Source organism: Rhyacophila brunnea, unplaced genomic scaffold (assembly GCF_057557595.1).
Source record: "Rhyacophila brunnea isolate RB1 unplaced genomic scaffold, BYU_Rbru_1.0 scaffold_7, whole genome shotgun sequence".
Lineage (NCBI taxonomy): Eukaryota > Metazoa > Arthropoda > Insecta > Trichoptera > Rhyacophilidae > Rhyacophila > Rhyacophila brunnea.
Genome location: NW_028233339.1, coordinates 6,786,723 through 6,804,563, shown reverse-complemented (window position 1 = coordinate 6,804,563; position 17,841 = coordinate 6,786,723). Strand labels below are relative to the sequence as shown.

Here is a 17,841-nt window from a genome sequence, read left to right as displayed (position 1 = left end):
GGGGCGTATAGCATACTCAATTATCGTACTGTAGTAATAATTGACTGAGCTAAAACACATGGGTACTCATTATCAAAATTATGTAAACTTATCAAATTACAGTAGATACTACATAGACTAGAATATAGATAGAGATAATAAGTACAATTATCTAATAATATTATTTTTGATCATAATATAATTAGTGGAAAGACATTATGTTAATTACAATAAAAGACACTAAGTACATACCTATTATAGTAATTTAATACACCAATGAAAATTGTATTTTTCTATCACTTGTTAGGGTCACTCGTGTGTGGTGTTCGATGTGTAGGTAGAGGATGATGATAATGACGAAGTCTACGATGTAGCAGGGTGAGATTTATAAGCAGCGTATCGGTACAGTAGTATATTATACATGATAGTTACTAGCTAAGTACTCTGATTCGAGTAACATTGAGATAAATTGTTCTTCGTTATTTATACAATAAAAGGTAGTACATTAACATTAAATTCTGTTACATAATCATATTAAACTAAAAATAGAGTCAGCGTTTTAAATTGAATAGCGAAATGAAATATTATTTGTTATTACAGTTGTAAGAAAATACTATGAAAAATGTTTATTCAGCTAATACACCGTAATGGTATAATGTGCTGTGATATGATGTAATAATACACCGTCTCTAATTTCGCCAATCGACTTTCTGGTCTAGCAGAATTGTTTACTGGAAATGGATCGCTGGGAATATATTACTGCAAAGTAATTTGATATTTTTATAAACTATAGATATTCGATCGCTTATTATTCTGCAGCTACACACTTAACAAAATCTGTTTGACTATCTATACAGTACTAGCGAAGGGTGGACGTAGGCTGTTAAGATCCGATATAAATAGTGCACCCTATAAATACTTTGTCAGTCATACATAGTTGTTCTCATCGAACTAAGACTACAAATTGCAGAGTATTGGTTAGTTTTTAAAATTCAATTAAACCCTGCGTAAACCAAGTCATCATATAGATAAATTAATAGGTAGTCAAAAAATATTCGTCTATCTATAAAATTATGTCATTAAATCATACATGATTTTAGATATTTTATAGATGGAAGAATATTTTTTTGTCTATTATGGTTTGGTTTAGGCAGGAGTTACATGAATTTAAAAAAAATCACCAACACTATCTATGTTATGTTGAATCGTAACAGTCTACCTCCTCCCTTCACCACGCTATACGGAGCCTGCCCTTTATTAAATTATGTTAATTTAGCACCTAGGTACCTACTGCATATTGTTGTATTTTTTTAAATTCTTCTTCGCTCCGTGCCATTTTCTATCGAAGGTTGGCAACCAAACCACAGTGCATCTCTATATTCTGGGCCAGTCGTATCAATGCCTTGGACATTTCCAAGAGATTTTTTTCCCTATGCCTCTTCTACTCTCTACCGTTCCTTGTATTATGAATTAGAATGTTCATTTATTATTATTTCTCATTGCGGATCTGCGTTTGATGATCCTATTAAATTTTCTTGGCTCATTGGGTATTTCTTGAATCCTTCTCATTGGTAACATGATGAGTCCAAGAAACTTTTATCACACGGCGATGGAAAGCCTCTAGATTTTTAATTGTCCATTCCTTTAAAATCCGTGTTTCGACTCCGTAGACTAATTTATTCAGATATAATGTAACTTTTGATCGGCCTTCATCGGATGGCCAGCAGCGCTCGAAATGGAAAATTTTACGAAAATATTTACATACTTATCTAACTTTATGAGTAGGTATTTAATAAAAATAAGTGTGTTAAATTTTGGATATGGCCAATTTCGCTCAGACGGTCAAATTATTTTTCCACGAAAATTTTGAGGATTTTATGAACCGGAACGGCGCTCCGGTGCGTTCCGGTCCATTTCGAGCCCTGATGGCCAGTCATATTATGTCTCAATTGCAGAAGAGATGTTTCGTGAAATCTATCTAAAACTCTTTTATTTATTTATTTATTCATTTATAGGTAATTATTAAGCATTGATATTCCTTCAACTTATGGAAATCGAACTATCATTGATAAAAAAATGTTTACATACTTACGTAGTCATAATAAATTTGGACAGTCATAGAAAAATATATTATTTATTCCTAACGAAACTTTGTTTATTGGGTTTACAATTATCAATATGGAAGGTTATCAACGTTTTGCACTTTGCAACAGAGAAATGAAAACATTCATTGCATAATATAACATACCTAATATAACTTGACAGTCAAGTAGTAGTTGATTATAATATTATAGTAGGTATGGCTGGAATTTCAGACTTTTTCTTCTTTTTAACGGGTACAGTCTTGGGAAGGCCACAATATATGTCTATTCTGCTCACTCAGTCATCATTCTCTCTTCTAATTATTCAGTCCTATTGCTCGCAAGTCTTTTTGGATAACATCAAGCAACCAAAGTCGCTGTCATCCTGCACTCTGTCTACCTTCTTGTCAGGCCTTGATCATCTACTTGCTAGAGCATAGGGCATCGGACATGATATAAATCTGTATTCTTACTCAAACCCCAGTCGCATCAGTAATTTTATGAATCTGACTTTCCAATTAACATAAAGTAGATATTATTATTTGAATCTTTGGCAAGAATGTTTGTGAATTTAGTTCCTACTGTCTCTCTTATATCGACACTAAGTATATGCTGAGAGAATGACAAGCTAATAGTGGTTGTAAAGTTTTTAAATAGGTACCTACTCCAATTAGAATGAATATAGAAAATATACAAATAACAGTTGCTAGGATGTCTGAATAAACATTTTACTTACAAATTTAGAAATGATGAATAGACCGTTATGAAAAAATACCACAATGATGTGTTCTGATGTTCTCAGCGATCGTGAAATTCATGGCTAGGTAACTATTTCGTAGCATTTCTGTATATAAACACTGCATATGTTTATTTAATATATTACCTATCTTATGGAGGGAGCACCTTTATATATTTTTGTGTTATGTTTTGAAAATCATTTCTCAAGTATTTCATGTAAGAAATACTAGGTAGTCAATTTCGTCGTAATTAGATAGGATGTCCGTAGCTTAATTGGTAAAGCACATTGACGCGAATCCAGTAGTTACATGTTAAAATTGCGTCGTTTGATGTAAGTACCTATTTAAAAAAAAATCGAGTAAGTACCTAGGCACTGAAAGTAAATAGGCTTTGAAGTGTTTTCAAATCATGTAGGTATGTTCAATAAACAGAATGTTACATTCTCTCTTGTGAATAAATTATTCGTTGAATAAAATAAATAGTAGTACCTACATATAGCCAGGTTATAAACCTAGTTTATTAACTATAAAATTATTGCAAGTATATAATATTATTATTAGGATACAAGACAATATTTTTGTCTTTGATAACTAGATAAATATAATAAAAAGAAAAAAAATATTTTAATTATTTAATATTTTATTTTATCATATTTTCATTTATTATATTTTAATTTAATTATTTAATATTTTATTTTATCATATTTTAATTTATTATATTTTATTTTAATTATTTAATATTTTATTTTATCAGATTTTAGTTTAGGTATTATATTTTATTTTAATGATTTATAATTTTATTTTATCATACTTATTTTAATTTATCATATTATATTTTATTTTTACTATTTATTATTTTATTTTATCATATTTTAATTTATTATATTTTATTTTAATTATTTAATATTTTATTTTATCATATTTTAATTTATTATATTTTATTTTAATTACTTTTATATTTTATTTTATTATATTATATTTTATTTTAATTGTTTATTATTTTATTTTATCATATTTTAATTTATTATATTTAATGGATGTTAATTATTATCATTTATAAATCTACCTTGGTCAGGTTGATGACTCTGCATTGCGTATTTAGTCCGTACTAGGGATTGTGTACTAAGTGTAATAATCATGATTACTTATTTAAAATTTTGTATTTTGTTTTGTAAGCGCATTTTGTTAATTTGTATTCCATAAATTTTGCCTAGTTTAATTTACCTACTGACGACTCATGTATGAACGTATGTGAATGCGTGTGACGAGAGGTAGTGACGGTCGTTCGCGATGACGTTCATTGAAGAGGAATGGAGATATTGGGATGAACGGCCGTGGACCGACGAAATGGGTTTTAGCTACGCGCATCTTCTTACGGGGGCGTTGACTAGACGATGGCGCCGTCGGCTGGATGGTTGGGGTTGATCGATGGGGGGGGGGGGGGGGGCGCCGTTCGCACCTCGGGACCGTATGTAAAACGACGAGTATGAAAACGAAGATTATCAAGAAGAAGTTAGATTCAGGATGGGAGTTGACGGAGATATCTATTGGGATTTAACCTTAAAAGACATCGATCAATTGAAATACTTAGATTTAGAAGTTAACATAGAAAAATATTGACCGAAATAAAAAAATATACAGAGATAAAACATTATCATCAAGACTAAAAACTTAATGATATATTTTATTTTCAGATGGATCTTACAGATCTCTCAATCGACCTTCGGTAAAATCCAAATCGAAAACATAAACAATGGAAGTGGAATATTTTATGACGATATCAGAAATGTAAAGATATACAACGACTATTGGAATGTAGTTACATTCCATGACACATCAAAAATCATACCTCAATACACAATCACAAAAGAGATGTATGAAAGGACGAATGAAGCTTGTATAAAATTATCTAGTCAACGCATCACTAGCCAATGTAGAATTACGCTTAATACCACGCAAAATACTTGAACTGAAATGGCAACAAAAATAGAATCTATTGCTCATTTAACAGGAGGAAGAAGATTTAAACGTGGTTGGTTTGACGGAATAGGTAGCGCGTTCAAAACTGTGTTTGGTACACTAGATGAGGACGATTCTAATTATTATGACAATGCCATTAACAGAGTTACTAAAGATGACGAACATATTACGACCTTATTATTAGATCAAACACTAGTAGTAAAATCAGCAATCACTACGTTTAACGACAGCATGATTAAATTCAAAATCGATGAATTACTAATGAATAGGAATCTAGAGAAGATAGAATACACTATGAGAGAAATGAGAAATGAGAAATGAATCAGTAAAATTAGAAATAAATGTGTTATTCATATCACAACTCAATATTTTACAGAGAGCCATAGATGAATTACAAAAAAAATAGACATCATAGATACCATTTTATTTGGAAAAAATAATATCGTTCACCCTTCTTTGATATCACCTATGAAATTCTTCAAAGAACTTAGCTCAAACACTATATATTTAACTCAAAGAAGGGAATTCCCAGTGCCTCTCACACTAGAAAACTTACATATTCTATTAGATGTAGCAACACTTACATCTTATTATTATAATGAAAGGATAGTATACATTATAATCTATACCACTCACACAAGCACAAGAATTTAACCTTTACAAAGTCATGCCATTACCAATTCCACACAATATACAAAATCCAAATACATTCTCATTAATTCAGAATGATTTTACGTATATAGGAATAACACGTGCAAAAACACTATACATGAAAACAAATAGCTTAAATCATTGTAAAAATATCGCTAAGCGACACTTTATCTGTCAAAGTGAAATTACTTATTCAACGACAGATAATCCAATATGTGAAACAAGATTAATTTCAGAAAGATTAACAAAGATACCAGCAGATTGTAATACGAAAACTATTTTATGGACAAATGAGTATATGGCACAAAATCCAAAATAATAGATGGATTTTTGTCCAATCCAATCGAACTAGATTAACTGTTGATTGCGAAACAGAAGCTTTAGAAGAAAAAGACATAATAGGAACAGGTATAATGACTCTTGAATCAGGATGTAAAGCATATACTAAATTACTACAATTTGTAGCAGAGAAAGATATTAACGTTAATATTATGTCACCAAAACAAGACTTGAGTATTACATTTGATGACTGTTGTATCAATACCAAGATAATAAATATATCCCTAGCTCATCTAACACCATTAACCATAACAAATGTAAATTTAGATGAATTACGGATAGCAACTCATAAATTAAATAAATTCCAAGATGAAATAAAGAAAATGAAGAATAAACCTACAATAGTTAGATACTCTAATTATTTTAGCTCAATAATATACTCACTAGTTAGTTTAGCTGCTTTGTATGCATTATACAAAGCATATAAAAGATGCTATGGAAAAAACAGAGCTTCAGAAAACTGTTGTGTACAAATTTATAATCAACGCTATACGAAAAGGACACAAGCGAAAAGAGATAGTTTCCCAGCCATATCTTTAACGAATATTAATTCGGAATTATTTGACGAAACTAGAACTGAAGTGCAACCAAAGCTTTCCGAAAGAAGAGTTTCTGAAAGACTTCTTTAAAGAATCCCTACAATCATTAGAGAAAATACATTCACATAAGATTTATCAAATACAAGGTAAAATGTTCACATAAGTGTATATTATTAAAAACGCATAAATAAAAATGCATAATAAAAAATGCATAATCATAAAATGCAAAATCAATAAAATGTATCATTATAGATTTATAAATAATTATTAATTGAAATATTTTAAAAATGTATACAATAAAATATAAAAAACGTTTAGGAAAGTCAATGGTTGTACTTCCATTATTATGTACTATTATGTGCTATTAAAAACAATTACTGTAATTGTTATTATCTCTTTACAAAAAGAAAAATTATATTATAAAATGAATTCATATAGTTAAAAACATAAAATGTAATTAATATGTAAGCTTTATGTTACAGGAAAAATAGAAAATAAGAAGGAAACCTTATGACATAAAGAATTTTAAATATGAAAATAAAATTGTCAAATTACCTTATGTTTAAAACTATTAAAACAAACTTTGTCTATGTTGTACTTATAATGTTAAAAATTAAATTTATATGGCCTTATACACTTACATAAGATGAAAATGTATCTAATTTGCATTATATAAAATATTTAGCATACAAAGAAGAAAATGTGTCTTTAAAAACTATTAAACTTATTAATCACTTCAGTATAAATGCTAATCCCTTTTAAAATAATACTATCATAATGGAAAACCATGAAAGAATGGAAATAAAAGAAACAAATCCAGAAGTTAATACTTATATAAGACAACTCAACCAATGTGAAAAGGAAAAACGAAACTTGCATATGACAATGGGAAAACTTGCTATATGCTTGAAAAGGAAGTATCATCTTAATTACATTGTATAAAATATGTACCATGTCATACAAATAATATTGAATTATATAATACTTCATTTATTTTATCTATAAATTGTTATAAAATAAAAATGTTATAAAATTATATAGCTAAAATACATTAGCGGGGGAGGTGTTATGCGTCTCCTTATCACACTGTTAGAGGATGTGGTCAACCAACGCCCAAGCAACAAGACGACGACTCGACTCCCAACAGGATGCGGTTTCAACCAACGCCTACACAACAGGACGTCGACGCCTCGACACTGCCGCCTACGCATAGCTGACCACAATACCATATAAGGAAATGCTATTTAGCAACGCAATTCGCCTAATAAACAATATAATATTATCGTCATAAAATAATCCACTTCCATTGTTTATGTTTTCGATTTGGATTTTACCGAATGTCGATTAAGAGATCTGTAAGATCCATCTGAAAATAAAATATATCATTAAGTTTTTAGTTTTTTCCATTTCCTTATAGGCGGCAGTGTCGAGGTGTCGACGCCCTGTTGTGTAGGCGTTGGTTGAAACCGCATCCTGTTGGGAGTCGAGTCGTCGTCTTTTTGCTTAGGCGTTGGTTGACCACATCCTCTAACAGTGTGATAAGGAGACGTATAACAGTTCGTAAGATGCTAGATAGTCCTTTAGTGCATTTTCACGAAAAATGCAGTTGGACACTTTTATTTGTATGACGACGAGGTGTGTTTTAAACAGTTGAAAACTTTACCGTACATCTACAAAAGCATTACAATTAATATTATGTACAGAAGGAACCTACTGCATAATATCTTACTATAATACGACATTTTAATATTTTTTGATCACTAGTCAGTTTGTTACACTTACCCCAATATTGGGGTTAACTAAATTCATCTTTATTCCAAAAGTAGTTCAAATCCATAACGTATTACATGTATAGAAAGGTAATACTTCATTTAATGGATATTGAGTCTTGAGTTAAAACTACAGTATAGAATTTCAACAAAAATGCACTAAAACATTTTTTTTGATTTTTTTTGGGGTGTGTCATATTAATGTACGAAGCGCTAGTGGTGTCCCGAAACAAAAAGGATGTTTTTTTTTTATTAATTAACGTATCCTAGTTGACGGATATCCGATGCAACAAACGAGTTTACTTTTTGAAGGATCACGGGAAAAACTTGTTATGTCAACATTATACCTATATCCTTTGTGGACAATCTTTTAAAATCAGGTTGATGATTTGACTTGACTTAGTGTATTCCTTGTGTTTGTTGGGGCGCTCCGGCGCGAGGCCTCATCCCCTTCGTCTCTATTTTTGGTCGCTGGTAAGGTTTCGCTTGATTCTACGTGGTGATGATAGTTTCCGGTCCTTGATGAGGGCCGGGTGATGCAGCATCCTCCAAGTCCAGGTGTTGTGTTTCGAATCCATTCTGTGGTGATGTTATTTTTCCCGGTTCTTGATGAGGACCGGGAGAGGCTGCTGTCTTCAAGTTCAAGTATTGATGAAAATAATAACGATTTTGAAAATTTGCGAATTATTTTTCAAAATTAATAAGTAGTGAGAGCCGTAGAGTGGCGCGCTCTTCGTTCGGCCACCGCATCCTCTTCTTTGCTTCGCGACGTAATCCGTTGTATCGGCGATCTTCATTCTTCTTAGCGTCGGCGATGGTGTGTCTTCCTTCTGGGTTTCCTTTTCTTCCACCCCTGTTGAGGGGTGACCTCTTGGTTCGGTTCCGGGGCTTGTTCCGGTTCTGGAGGGCTGTCAAGGTCTGGGTTTGTCTGGTTGGTTTGGTTGTCTCGTTCGGTTCGGTATTTTTTTGCTCGTATTGCGATGTCCTTTATGATTCTTTTTGCTTTTGGCGTCGAGAAATATTTTTCATCCTCCGTGCCCATGAGTGCATAAAGTTCCGAGTTTGTTTTTGGTTCGCTTTTGCCGGTCACGGCTAGGTTGATCTTTGCTTTTCGGATGCCTTCGATGTATTTTTTGGCAATGATGTTGGTCTCTCCTATGTTAAGTCTTTTCATTATTTCCTCCGTGTTGTCTGAGTATTTTATTTCGCGGTCCGTGTCCGGGTTGTCGTCCGTTTCTGGGGGTGTTTGGGTGTTTCCAGACGGCGATATGTGAGGGGACCCTGCCGGTGTGTACAGGCTTTCGTTGCCGTCACTGCTGAGTTAAGCGTCCGGGATATCTCTGGGTATTGCTGTTTTGATTTTCGGTGTTTCAATAGTTGCGGTTACCGGGGTGACAGCAATTTTGATTTCCGGGGTCTTGGTTATCACTTCGTCAGTCGGGCTAATGTCTGCTTCAGCTTCCACTTCCTGTGGATCGGCAGCAATGGTGAGGTCCATTTCCGTTAGGTCCTCTGTGTGAAGTATGGGTAAGTCTACGTTGAGATCTGTCTGTGTTTGTGTAGTTGACATCGAGCTGCGAGATGTCATCGAGTTGTTGCAAGTAATGCTGAGGCGTGTGTCTCTGGTCCTCCTTGGGGTTTCGACTTTGATTCTGCGGTGTAAGGCGAATTGCAGAGTGTGTATGAGCCTCCCTCTGTCATTGTCGAAGAGTTTGACCAGGACAAGAGGAATCGGATGCTGGCTCCTGCCCCGGGTCATTCTCTGGACGTTGACGATCGGGAAGCCTCTGCGCAGGAGATCGTTGGTGATATCCTCTGTATTCACGCCGATCGGGAAGCCCCTGATGACTACGGATATCCGGTCTTTTTCCTGTGTGTAGGTGACGGGGTCTGCTTCCTTGATCGGCGAGTGAGATGAACGATTGATGATGCGGGTTGGTGATCTGTGATGTAGGTGACGGCTCCTGTTGGTCCAGGTGTGAGTTTTGATCGTGGCGTTGTTTGACCTCCATGAGTGAGATCGGGCGGGTGTGTCGGTGTAGGTGACTGCTTCGGCTTCTTCTTGATAAGCAGCCAAGAGTAGGAAGTGGAGCGTCTGAAAGTCTCTAAGTCTGGTCGGTTTGCGAATAAACAAGTTATTAATTTCTTTGTTTATTTTCTCCATGGTGAAGTGAAGTCGGTCGTCTATATACTATCGCTGTAGGTAGCGAGTAGGTATATTTCTTGATTGTCTGGTCGCTTGTGCTGTAGGTAGCAAGTAGGTAATTTCTTGCTTGGTCGGCGGGTGATGTTTGCGAGTAGGTCGACTGGTAATTTCTTGGTCGGCTTGTTTTGTTGGATTGGTCTCAGCTGAAGTTCTAGGCAGGTATCGGAGCGCAGGTAGGGACGTCTGCTCGCGACGGGTGCTAGACCGCAAGTGATGATTTTACTGTTTAATAAGACAAGTTATAGTACCAATTGATTACAAAAAGATCGCAAACATTTTTGCGAACATATTCTACGGCTTGCGGTTTTTAGCATGGAACAAGCTTTTGTCTTGACCACCCGGGCAGATTCGTTACGAAAACATCGCACAGGCAGCGGTAACGAAAATAAAATAATAAAGTCGCGAAGGTAGCGCGGCGCGGCTTCAGTCGGCCGCGAACGGCGTTTAGGGAATGGCGTGTTATCCGCGCCCCGCAATTTATTTTATTTTCCTTCGAATTTTGACAACCAGCATTCAGAAAATCAATGGGAAAAGCATGTTCCATGTTTAATAATTTTAGCCGTCAGGGTTTAAGTAACCATCATATTTAAATGATAACTAATTTCTTTTAATAAAACCTTTTTATAAACCAACTTTGTTTTTAAACGGTGTGTTAATATTATTTTCTTTAATATACTGTCCAATTAATTCGGGACTACTTTTTTGTGAGACGTGCTTATCTAACGTATGAAAATGTTCTGCCAAAGATGTTTCAATCTCTTTGGGTAATATTGTACTTCTGCTAAAACTGTCTTCTCTTTCGTAAACATGAGCAATAATTTGTAGATCGTGGATCTCGTATTTTCTCGCAGCTCCATATCCTGTCAATAGATTGTTTTTTTTTTACATATTCAATTGTTTTTTTGTAATTTTCCTTGGTCGTCAGCTCCTTTATCTGTCTTTCGTTTATATTTACATGTGGAAAAATGCTCATTAAATATTACATGCTAGATAAGCACTTATTTTAAAAACTTATGTATTAAATTGAAACACATGCACTCTTCCGAATACTTACCTACTTAGCTAATATAAAACTCTAAAAATAAAATTATAAACATTTTATTTCAATTATTCGATCGAATTCGAATTTCAATCATTTTTTCGATCGATATAAATAACGCGTCGTGTCGCATCACTAGTTAAAATAGCGACTATGCGAATTCATAGAAAATATATGGGGGAAGTGTGACTCAAAACAAAGGTGCACTTACCCCACACTTACTTTTGTCACATTGAAGATTAATGCATTTTCAAAGCTTTTGTAGAACAAAACATAAAAATAGAAAAATTTGCAGATGGTCCCTTCTGCCATCTGACTACCGAATTATATATAAAGTATTAAGCGAAATTTTAATTAATTTGTGGTAGATGGACAGCAAATCATAAAAAAGTATGGTGACAGATAGAAAACGCGTTTTTAAAAGTAGTGATCTTGTCTGTGATTATGTGTAGAGCTTTATAAGATTATGCTTGATTCAAATCGAAATAAGTTCGCGATCCTACAGATTGAAGTGAAATCGTTTAAAAATCAACAAAACGGCAATTAAAAATAAGAAATGTATGCGTTTTCCAAATTGTCTTGGGATAATAATATAAGGTGGCTCTCGTGGTACAGTGCATAAGGCGCTGGCCTTCCACCCGAGAGTTCTGGGTTCGATTCCCAGTGAGGACACCAATATTGATGTAATTTTCTCAAAGCCTGGATGTTTGTGACTGTTCAAAATTACCAACAACCACCTTGTACGAAAAAGCAAGGACATGGTTATTAATAATTAAAAAAAAAACAATATAAGGAGGTTATAAAATTGTTACCATGGCAACGCCTAGATATTCAAATGAATAATTCACAAGATTTTGAGAATGTAACATTCTATATATTGAACATACATAACTTGAAAACACCTCAGATATATACCCACTAGAAAAAAATATATTTGAAAAAAATACAAAATTCGACTCGTAAGATTTGAACCCGTATAACCATTGTTATGGGGAAGGGAACTCGAGAGCAAATTCTGAACATCAGACAACTAATTGAAAAATGCAGAGAGTTTAATACCCCTATGATGTTATGCTTTATTGACTACCAGAAGGCATTTGACTGCGTAAGATGGAACTGTATGTGGAAGGTACTTCTAGAAATGGGAGTTCCATCACACCTTACCTGTCTCATCAAAAACTTATATAACAATTAATAGCCACACAAAGGTGAGAGTAAATAGTGCGTTTTCTGAGAGTTTCCGAACCGAGAAGGGAGTTCGTCAGGGATGTGTTTGATCTCCCCAGTTATTCAATATATATGGAGGGCATATAATGCGAAGAGCCCTAGATCATTGGCGAGGCGGAATAACAATTGGTGGCCAGAAAATAAATAACTTAAGATTCGCAGATGATACCACACTAATCGCTGCTGATGAAAGGGAACTCTCAGAGCTGCTACACCGGGTAGAGGAAGAGAGTCGCAAATACGGCCTCCTTATTAATAGGAATAAAACCAAGTTAATGATGTTGATCGGGCCAACCTTCTACCAACACCAAGTACACTCCAAAACCTCGAAACAGTTGACGAGTTTGGTTATCTTGGATCGACCATCAGTGGAAAGGGCGGATGCGAAGCGGAAATAAGAAGGCGCACACAAATTGCAAAAAGTACGATGACACGCCTTACCACTATATGGAAGGATCGGGGAATTTCGATTGTCATAAAAATGATGCTTGTGCAAACATTAGTGTTCTCGATATTCCTATACGGAGTCGAGTCGTGGACCCTGAAGGCAAGAGAACGGAAGGCAATTGATGCCTTTGAGATGTGGTGTTGGCGCCGAATGCTTCGCATTTCTTGGACGGAGCACAGGACGAACCAGTAAATCATCCAGGGACTGAAGATAAAAGAACGGCTCTCGACGATATGTCTGAGAAGAATTCTGCAGTTTTTTGGACATATTTTCAGGCGCGGACCGGACAACCTGGAGAGACTGGTAGTTTTGGGTAGCCTCCAGGGAAGGCGAAGCAGAGGAAGAGCGTCTGCGCGATGGAGCGACCAAGTGAAAGAGCTGACTGGGGGCACCATCCATTCTGCCCTGAGAGAAGCGGAAGATCGAGAAGGATGGAAAGTCTTGGTCGCTCAAAGGATGGCGAAATTTAAATGTGGTCACGATCCTCAGCCATGAGGACACGACCAAGAAGAAGAGAACCATTGGTCACCATCAATGGTTATACGGGTTCAAATCCCGTCGAGTTTCGTATTTTTTTCGAATACAATTTTTTCTAGTGGGTATATCTGTGGTGTTTTCAAGTTATGTATGTAAAATATTTTTCAAATGTCAATTTTCAGCGTTTCAATTTCTAACAATTGGGATTTCGGCCACCAGGATTTCAGCATTTGGGATTATTGCCTTCAGGATTTTGGCCATCGGGATTTCAGCATTCGGGATTTCGGCCTTCGGGATTTCAGTGTTCGGAATTCCGAAAGCTTTCGGCATTGAGATTTCAGTGTTCGGGATCCCGTAGGCCTTCAGGATTTCAGCGTTTCAATTTCTAACAATTGGGATTTCGGCCACCGGGATTTCAGCATTTAGGATTATTGCCTTCAGGATTTTGGCCATCGGGATTTCAGCATTCGGGATTTCGGCCTTGGGGATTTCAGTGTTCGGAATTCCGAAAGCTTTCGGCATTTCGGCGTTGAGATTTCAGTGTTCGGGTTCCCGTAGGCCTTCAGGATTTCAGCGTTTCAATTTCTAACAATTGGGATTTCGGCCACCGGGATTTCAGCATTTAGGATTATTGCCTTCAGGATTTTGGCCATCGGGATTTCAGCATTCGGGATTTCGGCCTTGGGGATTTCAGTGTTCGGAATTCCGAAAGCTTTCGGCATTTCGGCGTTGAGATTTCAGTTTTCGGGATCCCGTAAGCCTTCAGCATTTCAGGGATTCGATTTATTTAAATTAATGTAGGTATTTTATATAATTATTATATTTTATATAAGCGGGCAAATGGTTGGCTAGGGCCTCAATGAAATGCACTAATGCCAATAGGTACATTTCTATAAAGTGTTGAGACGCTACTCTACAGATGGCCAACAAATCCTATCTCTAGCCTCCACGCGGCGTCCCCTGGGCAATGCAGATGTGGTGTGTCTTGTGACAGTATAACTCATCTGTAGCTAATAGAGAAGGGTGAAAGGCGAAACTCTGGCGCCTTAAAACGAGAGACCCCTTGGCTACGGGAAGGAAAACCCAGACAGAAAACCACACACCAACTCGTTTGGACAGCGTGGTGTGTTATGTCCAAATACCCCCATGGAACAAGAACAAAAATCTCGGCCCTTATTCTCCGGAGGCCAACCTAACACTGATCACGGCAGCAATCAGCAAGGGAAGGCAGAGGGTGCTAAGAATCCCCGAAAGACGGTAACGGCTGCCTACCGATGACCATTGCCTACCGATGACCATTGCCACCTATAACGCGAGAACATTATGGCGTGTATTTTTGAAAGAAGTATTAATAGACAATTTTGAAAAGTTTTAAAATCCCAAGTGTCAGAATTTTTAATCATTGGTAAGTATTTATTTCGAAGTGTCAGAATAAGGACGCCAGTTTTAGTGTGGAGGGTAAAATAATGTTTGAGGAAGTAATAATATTAAAAAATCGGTTGTAAAACTAAATAATCATTATTTAAATTACGCGTGTCAGTAGATAAAGTATATATCCATTATTATTATGATAATTTGACAAGTTAACAATTTTATATGGGACGCATAGCAATTTAGGGTTACCATCTCGCACGTAAGGGATATTTGTCTATGCTCTCACGCCAAATTCATGAATATTCGGTACATAATATAACCATTATTGTGATTATTAAAAGAACACCAACTAAGAAGTAATCGAAGGTGCACCCAAAAGAGCGATAATTATATGAGCACATCAACAGATGACAGAAGATAACCTCAATTCCGATAACTTTAAGCCCAAATTATAATAATTTAGTAGTATTTGACGGTTTATAAATTTTATGGAAATTAAAAATATACCTATTAAACTATTATTATCTAATTGAAATAACATGTTTCATAAATTAATTCTATTGAAACGATTATGAATAATTTGTCTTCAATTGAAATTACGTGCAAAATAACTAATTAGCTTAAAGTTAAGTGATAGTTAATGTACTATTTCAACCTATATCTAATATACTTACTTAAATATTTTTAAAGAAAGTAATAATGAAAAATAATACCTCATTTAAAGGTTAAATTTGATTAAAAATGTTATATTGTGAAATATTATTCATTCAACCAAATTTTTCATACATTTTGAATGAGATTAAAATACCTAGTATGATTGATCGAACTAATAAATCGATAATCGAATGAGTTTATGTGATATTAGTATTAATTCAAATAAAATAGCTACCTACTTTCTGGTTTGCATGTCGATTATAAAACAATATTTATATTAGTATAAATCTTTTAGATAACGAACCTTTTAATGTCGAGACAATTGAAACATACCTATTACTTATTCCATATATCAAAATTACGGATATCGATAAATTATACTTAATAATTTTATTTACAAAATAAAAGGAATGTTCATTAATCGACAATGGCTAGGCATTTTTTGTTGTGGGGAAAATATTGATATATTTTTATAAAATTTACAATAACCTGGTCACACCGTTCACCGTTGACATGACAAGCCAAGCGACCCTTCAAGTTGCCATGTATTTTTTTTTTGTAAAGAACTGAAGTCTGCCTTATTCTAAATTTTTTGTCAAAAATAAACCTATAATAGACACATCTGGTGTACCTACCTACCTGTCTTCTTATTTTTTTAAATGTTAAAAATATATGATAATACACACTAGGCATACAACATAATTCTATAATGGAGCATGTATTTTCAATGGTCATTTGCGCAGTGTATATACGAGTACCTACTGAAAACAGTTTCTAATAAATATTAATAATTATTGATTACAAACTAATTCTGTTGTACCCAGAGCATAGAACCAACAGTTACAGCTGATGGCTAGAACGAATTTCTTAACAAACCTGCTCAGAAGATCCACATTGAATTGTGGAGCCATTTTTTTTAGATACATTCATTATAATCATTATAATAGAAAGAACAAATATTATTCTAGATTTCTAGTGCTGAGGAAGTCAACTGTCATCTGTCAATGTACAGCATAACCATAGACGATTATGGTATTAGTCTATGATACAACTAACTCGAATATTAGTCTATGTTATAACCCTGGTTGGAATGAAAGAGAATGATACTATCATAGAAAATTTTAAAAAGCGGCCAAATAAATTATTTCTGCCCAAATTTTAATCTATTCTGACACACAAATATTTATACTTGACATTAAACATTTTAATAATTCCCTGTGCTTATTTAAATACTTTCTCATATATTATTTGAATACTTACCATTGAGCATTTTTTACTTCCTGCTGATTTTAAATTATTCCCAAAGATTAATAAAATACTTTTATTAAGATACTTCCTAGTTTTGAATATTTATACTTACCGAAAAATTAGAAGCCGAACATTATCCAGCAACGCCAAACTTCTAGAGCTCGAAGAAGAACTCGAAAAAATCCATTGGGATGTTGTCGGGCTCAGCGAGGTAAGACGAAAAGGAGACGATATCGTCAATCTCCACAGCGGACATGTACTCTGTTATAATGGGACTAAGACCGGATGCACAAGCGGTGTCGGATTTTTAATCCACAGACTCTGGAAAGATCGCATAGTTGAATTTGATTTCTCCTCTGATAGAGTAGCAAGTTTAACACTTCAGCTCAGCAAAAGATACCAGACTCTGCTTTTGCAAGTTTATGCGCCCACTCAAAACTCACCTGATGAAGAAGTGGAGGAGGTATATGAAGAAATCAGTACGTTGAAAAATAAACGGAAATGTCACTTCACTATCATCATGGGGGACTTTAATGCACGAATCGGATCTCAACACCAGGATGATGTAGCGGTCGGGCACTTCGGACATGGCACCAGGGATGGCCGAGGAGACATGTTAGTGGAGTTTGCGGAAAACCACAATCTCTACATCATGAACTCATTCTTCAAAAAGAAGCCTTCCCGAAAATAGACATGGCGAAGCCCAGCAAAACGAACCAGCGAAATCGACTAGATCCTCACCGACAAAAAGGATATTTTTCTAGACTGCACAGTGATTAACAGATTTAATACTGGCAGCGACCACCGAATGGTAAGGTGTAAAGTACGATTTAACATCAAACGTGAGAGATCCAAACTGATGCAGAAGCCCAGAGTCCGCAGAGGTTTGAGAAGCAGAGTCGAATTCCAACAAGAGCTGGAGAACAGGCTAGCGGCTTTCCAGGCTGAAAATGACCCCATATCCCTACAAAACACCGAAGCAATAACAAAAATCATTATAGAATCTTCGGAAGAGACAGTTGCTGCTGTGGTTGAACGAGTAAGCAAACTTTCATAGGAAACGTTGGATCTTATGAAGCTCCGTAGGAGTACG

At 35.1% G+C, this 17,841-nt stretch overlaps 1 protein-coding gene across 1 annotated transcript; it reads left to right on the top strand.

The window, feature by feature from the left end:
• The first annotated feature begins 14,618 nt into the window (after positions 1 to 14,618).
• On the top strand, positions 14,619 to 17,439 carry LOC147064419 (protein CFDP2-like). The gene is made up of 2 exons (XM_085957646.1): positions 14,619 to 14,729; positions 17,134 to 17,439. The coding sequence occupies exons 1-2, from the start codon at positions 14,619 to 14,621 to the stop codon at positions 17,437 to 17,439; spliced, it is 417 nt and encodes a 138-aa protein (XP_085813772.1).
• The last annotated feature ends 402 nt before the right edge of the window (positions 17,440 to 17,841 follow it).